This window comes from Cucumis melo, chromosome 6 (assembly GCF_025177605.1).
Source record: "Cucumis melo cultivar AY chromosome 6, USDA_Cmelo_AY_1.0, whole genome shotgun sequence".
NCBI lineage: Eukaryota > Viridiplantae > Streptophyta > Magnoliopsida > Cucurbitales > Cucurbitaceae > Cucumis > Cucumis melo.
This window is the reverse complement of record NC_066862.1, coordinates 15,913,940-15,921,370: the sequence shown is the minus strand read 5'-3', so window position 1 is coordinate 15,921,370 and position 7,431 is coordinate 15,913,940. Positions and strand designations below refer to the sequence as shown.

At 34.7% G+C, this 7,431-nt stretch overlaps 1 protein-coding gene across 2 annotated transcripts; it reads right to left on the bottom strand.

The window, feature by feature from the left end:
* Positions 1 to 256: 256 nt before the first annotated feature.
* On the bottom strand, positions 257 to 6,208 carry LOC103496813 (UTP--glucose-1-phosphate uridylyltransferase). 2 transcript variants are annotated; one of them, XM_051085490.1, is made up of 21 exons: positions 6,011 to 6,107; positions 5,867 to 5,914; positions 5,394 to 5,485; positions 5,048 to 5,138; positions 3,924 to 3,984; positions 3,733 to 3,810; positions 3,608 to 3,658; positions 3,443 to 3,516; positions 2,976 to 3,048; positions 2,818 to 2,875; positions 2,638 to 2,684; positions 2,469 to 2,534; positions 2,249 to 2,281; positions 2,069 to 2,121; positions 1,904 to 1,979; positions 1,635 to 1,691; positions 1,475 to 1,558; positions 1,287 to 1,385; positions 1,094 to 1,198; positions 596 to 667; positions 257 to 502 (listed from the first exon to the last, which is right to left on the bottom strand). In XM_051085490.1, exons 1-21 carry the CDS (start codon positions 6,019 to 6,021, stop codon positions 476 to 478), a joined length of 1,356 nt encoding a protein of 451 aa, XP_050941447.1. In that variant the 5' UTR covers positions 6,022 to 6,107; the 3' UTR covers positions 257 to 475.
* Between the last annotated feature and the right edge of the window lie 1,223 nt (positions 6,209 to 7,431).

Sequence of the window (7,431 nt, the reverse complement as noted above, 5' to 3'; positions counted from 1 at the left end):
CCAGCCCCCCAAAAAAAACCCACCATTATATTATTTTGATTTTTTTACAAAAAAAAAAAAACTAATTTTTAAAATGCAATCATTTTTATATATATAAAGAAAAAGAAAAAACTACCAAAACCGCTTTGAGTCTCTCAAAAGGAAGGTGAAGAGAATGGAAAAACAAAAAGCTAGAAGAAAATATGTAGTCATGAACTATTCAGCCCAACAAAATCACCTTTTTAGACAAAGGATCATTGACCACAAATTCCAAATATCATAGGAATCTTAACTTTTGCTTATTCTGTGTTATATATTAATATAAACTCATTTTGTTTTTAATGCCAACAAAGTTCATCTTATCAAAAACACCAGTTCCCAAACTGGACGCATATTACAGACAAAACTGCACGATTTTGTTGGTATTAAAAGAGAAAGGGTACGCAGATGCCATAAGGTTTCTGCTCTGAAAGAGTTGTGAAAGGCAACCAATTGTTTAGAAATCTTCTGGGCCATTGATTTCCTGTATATGAAGTTTATCAAAACATTCAGGTCAATTTATACACAGCACAGAATTTATACACAGCACAGGTCAATTTTAACTCTTTTTTCTTACCTTGTTTGCTATTACGGCGTTATCGGGTACAGCCAATTTTGTCCCTGGTTTAGCCGAAATAGTCACTTTCCCCTGTAAAATAGTGCCAAAGTGATGGTTAAAAGAGGTGATTTAATATGACAGAGAAGTAAGAAGTCCAACATTCAAACCCTTGCGGTGTTATTTTTTAGAGGTGTCGAATTACGTGTTGAACAGGCAAGGAAGGGAAAGCCGTTTGACAGGTTGTTACATATCCGTGGAGGCCCATAGCTTTTGTTAGTTGTGAGCAAACTTGCACAAAAAATGTGGGAAAAAACTGGCGAAAGTACTAGAATTGAACCAGTTTAGTTGAGTATACTAATGGCTTAGTTTGATTTTGAAGTATAAAATTGAAAATGTCAACCAAACCAACAAACTTGCATTTCCTAATTACAAGGTCATTATGTTATATGGTATCTGCTAATTGGATGATAAAATTTAGGAAAGAAACAAAACAAAACCAGACAAGCAGATTCATACCTTGAGAACGACACCAGCCCCGAACGAAACATCGCCAACCACTTTAAGGCTATCAAGTTCAATGATGCTCGGAATTGACTTGAATCGGCTCAGGAAGTTACCAACCTGTGAAAGTAAAAAAACTACAGTTAGCTAACACATTCAATAAATTACATGCATTTAAGATACAGAGTCCACAGAGAATATATCCTGCCTTCTTGAATTCGGGCCCCAATTCAATAGAAGGATTGGAAGGATCTTTTCTAGCCTTGTTGCGAAGGACAAAGCCATCAACTAGAGTATAGAGATCAGACTGCAGAAAAGACAAGCCATCATATGAGTTTATTAAAAAACGCCAAGCGAATAAAATAGTACCCTGTAATGATGGAAGAAAGAATGAACCTGGACAAGAAGCAAATCTGAAGTTGCTTTGACTGGAAGAAATCGTGATCGTGGCACATTAATACCAATTGCATGATCAAAGAACTAAAATAGATAAGCACAAGGCATTAATATCCATGTATACAAATGTAGCACACAAAAAATCAAGAACAAAGTGTACCCTGATAGCTGCACCAGCTGCTGTTTCGAGCTGAAGAACTTTAATCCCATCAACTTCCTAGAATGATTATACATCTCTATATCAGTCCCTGACCATTTAAAAACAACACTAGAAATTCCTACTTATGCAGTTTATTTCGATGTATCTCTTTAACTACAAAAAATAAATCACCTAAATAAGAACCTATGGATATCAATGCCGACCAACATTTCTTTAAAGACTAGCCGCACCGTATGCATTTGCCTTCCATTACAAGGGACAGAAACTACCTTGGGATTTGGAATAATCTCCATCTTAAGTGCATTGGCTTCCACAAGCCTTTTGATTGCTTTCAAGTTCACCCACCTGAATCATACATTATCAATAGTTTATTAGCAACGCATTCCCAGTGGTTGATAAATGTGTATCAAAAACACTCCAGAAACATGACTTACAAATTGTTAGTGTTGAAAATTTTGAATTTCTGAATTGACTTGAATTCATTGACCTGTACCGAACAGAGAACAATAGAAGTTATAAAAGTATCTTCCATGATACAGTAAGCACAGATAACTACTTGAAAAACAAAGAGTTTCAACATCGTGAAATAACAAAATCATCACTGATATACTTACATGTTCATCAGGGACTTGAGCAATTTCAAGCAACTGCATCATGAGAATGAAAAGAAGGTTACAAAAAGAAAGATACAAAAAGAAAGATACTTATTGTCTGCAGACTAATTGCACAGGTGGTTGAATAGAACTAAGGACTATGAGGAAAACCATGAAGGAACCTTAAGTGACAAATCACCCTATCAACATAATCTTCATTAATACTCGGTAATATATATACCTGAACCTTCCCTTCATAAGAAATAAGAGTACCACCCTTCACATCAGCCAAGGTTTTGGGAGTCACCTACACATCAATGATGCAAATGTCATAAGCACAACAAACACTGAGAATCAGAAACAAATAGGTAAGAAAATATGCAAATGATTGAACTCGAAAGAAAATTTACCTCCATGCAGTACTCATTCTTGTTCTGTATCAAATGATTTAAAATTTCTATAACAAGGGTCAAGGATAATAAAAGTCCAAGGAACAATTTCATGTTATTAATAATAACCAACAAGTACTGTAACAAGTAAAGTAGAGGCTTAAAAGAAACTAAGGCCTCTGAAAAAATACATATGGATACGCAAGTCCACAACGGCACCTAAGTTGTCAGAGTTTGCAACAAAGACATATTCCTTGCCCTGCACAAGCAAACGTGTCAAGTAAAATACGAGGAGAAAGAAATACATGGATTCATCTAAGTAATAAATGTTAGGCTGGATCAAGTGTAAGTGCAAAGACCTGAGCTATCAGGGCATCAAGTTTGCCGCTGTTTTTCAAGGATGGGAAAACATCACCATGTCCAGGAGGGTACCTTCACATGTACACAAGTACCACAAAATTAAAATAAAGACAGACTACAATATTTTATAACTCATTTATAAATTTTAATAGTCGTTTTATTTTAGAACATTCAAAAAGAGGTGTGTGTTTTGAAATTATAAAAGGAATCAGAAATATTTTTTAAATTCTTTTGTCAGACTCACAATAATAAAAAAGGTAAACATAAGGAGGCATAAAAAATCTCCTTTGTTTGTTGATAAATCGACATATAAATAAAGACATGAAGCACAATGGAACATATTGACACCTCAGACAAAAACAGAAGTGGTTCAAGGAAAAACCATTATTAATTTTAATGAGAAAATGCCCAAAGCGACAAGTTGATTGAATTATTTTGTGTGATAAACCAAGTACATTTGTCATACCATCCATCCTTGTCAGTGCGTCCTTTGCTAGGGAGTGGAAGATAGTCCTCAGCAACCAAACGTGGATATTGGCTCTGTTTATAGTCCAATGATAGGAAAAATAAACAATTTATTCCACTAGAAAGAAGACATGAGAAAAGCTAAGCTAGCTTATCTTGTACACACCTGGTTGAATGTATGAATATCCACATTTGAACCTTTGTATTTTTCAATGATCTGATTTAAAGAAGCATTAGTAAAGCAAAAGATATTGAGGAAAACATGGGAGCTAAGCATGTCGATTTAAATACCTTTTGGGTATCATCATGAGTGTTAAATGAGTTCATCAGAAGTAAAGGAACGTTGCACCCATATTTGGAATTAAGATTCTGTCAAAAGTGACAAGAATGGTTGGGTTCTCAAAATCAAGTATAATAACAAATACAAATAAAAGAGAGAAGGTAAATAAATTCATTAAAGAGAATAGGATGAAGAGTAAAACCTCTATTTGGATAACAATCAAGTCGAGAAATGTCAAACCATTCCGGACTTCAATGACTGACCTGCAGCACAGAAGATAGACGAAAATTGGTTAATTAATTTCTTAAAAATTAATGGCAAAGAAAAACATTAAGACCTCATGGCGAAGAAAAACAAAATAAAACGTTAATTTCTTCAAAAAAATGTAAGAAATTGTCATTAATAAGAAAAACAAAGATTTTAAGAGGCAAATTGTCATTAATAAGAAAACCAAAGATTAAAAAAGCCCCCAAACCTCGTGGTTAAAGCCAAAATTTTCAAGAAGAAAATCAAGTCTCTCCTTAATCTTTGTTCTTTCTTCAATTATTTTCAAGGTTAATTATATGTTTTTTAGTTCCCAACATGTGGGGTTTTTTTTTTTTTTCAGTTTGACGGTGTGCTAAAATTGGCTCACATTAAACTTGCATGTCATGATACTTAAAAGTATTTGCAAAATTTTAGCGGATAAAAATCATCTTAGAAAGGGAAGTTTCTTACTCTTCCTTCCAATTTCTGAAAAATGGGTATAAAATTTCTAATTCTCTTCTTTGAACAACCATTTTTCTCCTTTGAATAATTCTCTTCCTTCAAATTTCTAAGCTTAGTGGATTCGCATAAACTTAGAGGGAAAAGACCGTACATACTACTTACAAACTCACTACAACAGAGTTCTAGTGGTAGCTTAAAAACATATTGAGTCTACTCATGTCTATACTTTTTTCAATGGTTCTTATCCTCTGAATCACCGCATTAGAACCTTAAATTACTCTCTTCCCCAGGTAGAATAATACAACTTTGGTGGTAGATTTCAGGCCTATGAGTTGAACTACATGTATATATTGTCCTCGTAAACATTCTGGATGACCACCTTGCGGAAGTCCTAAAGGGTACAAGTTTCAAAGCTCAAGCACCCTACGTTATGGGGACACAGATAATTGATCCTATGCTCATATTGAAACTCAAAGTTCACTCCCTCAGCAACAAGTTAATAGCCAAAATTATAAAATAGAACAAATCGATAATCAAATGCATCATAAAAACGGCAGCACCTGCATAAGATAATATGAGGAGAAAAAAATGAAAGAAAATGGGTTGAAAGTGACATACTTAGGACCGGTGCAGCCCATTGTGGTCCCCAAACCTCCATTAAGCTTCAAAACAACAAGTTTGTCCAATAGTTTCTTAGTTTCAGCAGGATCTAGTCAAGAAAGATCTTATAAGTCTTTATTAACAAAATATCACATGAACAGATCTGTTTCTGGGTTGTACAACCGTCTTGTTGAGTTTTAAAATTTAAGAAAATATCACATGAATCTAAGATGTAGATAATGCCGAATAATGATCAATCCTGTGAGAAATGGAAAGAAGGATAAAAAAAAGGGAAAAAATGACCATGTAGAGAACATTTTTCTAAATAATTGAGAAATAGAAAACAGTTGACGATTGACGATACCATTAGGTACAGGTGCCAAGGAATCATAAGGAACCACTACTTCATCTGTTGGAGTCTGGATCTTGCTCCATTCAACATGCTGTGCTTCCCCACTTCAACCAGAAATTCATAAAATCAAGGAGGGAATTAGACTTCAGCTATTTCAATAGACACTACCACACTTGCGATAAAATCCATTAATCAATCCTTTTTTCAGAATTCTCTTTAGTTCCGGATTGAGATTCAGCAAAATTCCACATGGAAATCTCTTAATTCAAATGAGGGGAATAACATCCGTCTAGAAGGTACAAAAATCGTCAGAAGAACGGTAACTAAACGTTTTGTAATAAAAAAAATATCACCAAAAAAAGCGCCATTCTGAAATCTTATCAATCATGAATCTGAAAGCTCCACAGCACAACTAGACCATCTTAGGTACAAAAAACAACCACATCCTCTCACATTGCAAGAAAAACAAAACGTATTAGAATTACCTGAGATAGCGAGAGACAAGGTTGATAAATCCAGATTTCTCATTCTCACTGCCAAAACCAAGAGACAATCAGATCCAATAACCTAAACCCAAGTTCAACAAAAGTCCATTACAGCACAAAAACATCAGAAACAGAAATCACAACCTACAACCCATTTCTCAAACAGAACCCACAGATCGAAATCACAACCAAAAAAGGCCACAAACACACACACACACGCGCGCGCGCGCGCGGTTCTACACCCACATTCCCATACCTAATCTGGGTAAGTCCAGAAACAGAAGCTTTAAGCTTGGAAAGCTTCTCAGTATCAGCAGGGCTAAGAGTAGCAGCAGAGGCCATGGTGAAACAACAGAAAAGAAATGCAAAGCGAGAGAGAAAAGAGACGAAGAGGATGACCCAATTGAGAAGAGAGGGAATTTATATTAAGAAAACAGAAAGCATCCACGGAATTCGAAACGTGGTGCCAGGAGGGCGGTTAGAAGAATTGGGGAGCGAGTGGCGAGCGAGTGGGCGTTTTTGTGAAATTGAAGACAAGTGTTGGAGAAGGGTTACTTGCGGAATTGAGGCAAAATTATGCGGTGGGGTCTTAGAGAAGAGTGTGGTAGCGCCTGTTTTACGCCATCCATGGCCTTCTCTTCTCTTTTACTACTGCGAATCTCTTTCCCATGTTAAAGAAAGGAAAAAACTTTTTGCTTTTTTTACTATGGAAGTCGAATATGTATTTCTGTACTGAAAATGAGTGAGAATGACATTATGATTCTCTATCATGTTTGATTTTTCTGATGAAATTTTTGTTTTATAACCAAAACTCATGCTTGTTTAATTATTTGATTTAAAATGTAATCGTGTTATTGTTAGAGTATGTTAGAATGTTAAAATTGATACAAGTTTGGTCATAAGATTTGAACTACTTGTTTATCGCTGATGTAACAATGTAATATTTACTTTTTATATTTTAAATTTTTTTAATGACATTTGTGTTGAATAAGAAATTTTGGAACCAATCACAAATTGCCACATCATTTACTAAAATAATTATATTTGGGATTAACTAAAAATTCGCATGTGTTCCAAATTAAATTTAAAGACAAATTAGACAATTCTAATGATGTTACAATTCTTTATTATGACAATTGGGTCAAATTAATTATTTTGATTCAATTAAATATTATTTAGTTAGGCTAAAATTCAATTGAGCCCAAAAATAAACTTAATTTAGACTAAAATAAAATATGATTCAAATACATGTGATTGAACCCATGGGTATGGTCCATGGACCAGAACAGGCTCAAGTCCATAAAAGCCCACCAAGGAATAGAGGAGTTCTCTTCCTTTGTGGAGGTTGGAAATTTTTTACTCCATAAGGTCTAAAGAGGATTCTGCCAAGAGATAGAAGCCTCCTCAACTCCTGAAGTCAACCAACCTCGAAGATCAAAGTTCTTTGAAGATACAAACTTTCCTCCAAGACTCCAACTTCAAGAACACCTTCAAAGATTGAAGCTCCTTGGAAGATACAAGCTTTCTTCCAAGTATTCAACTTCAAGAACACCTTCGAAGATTGA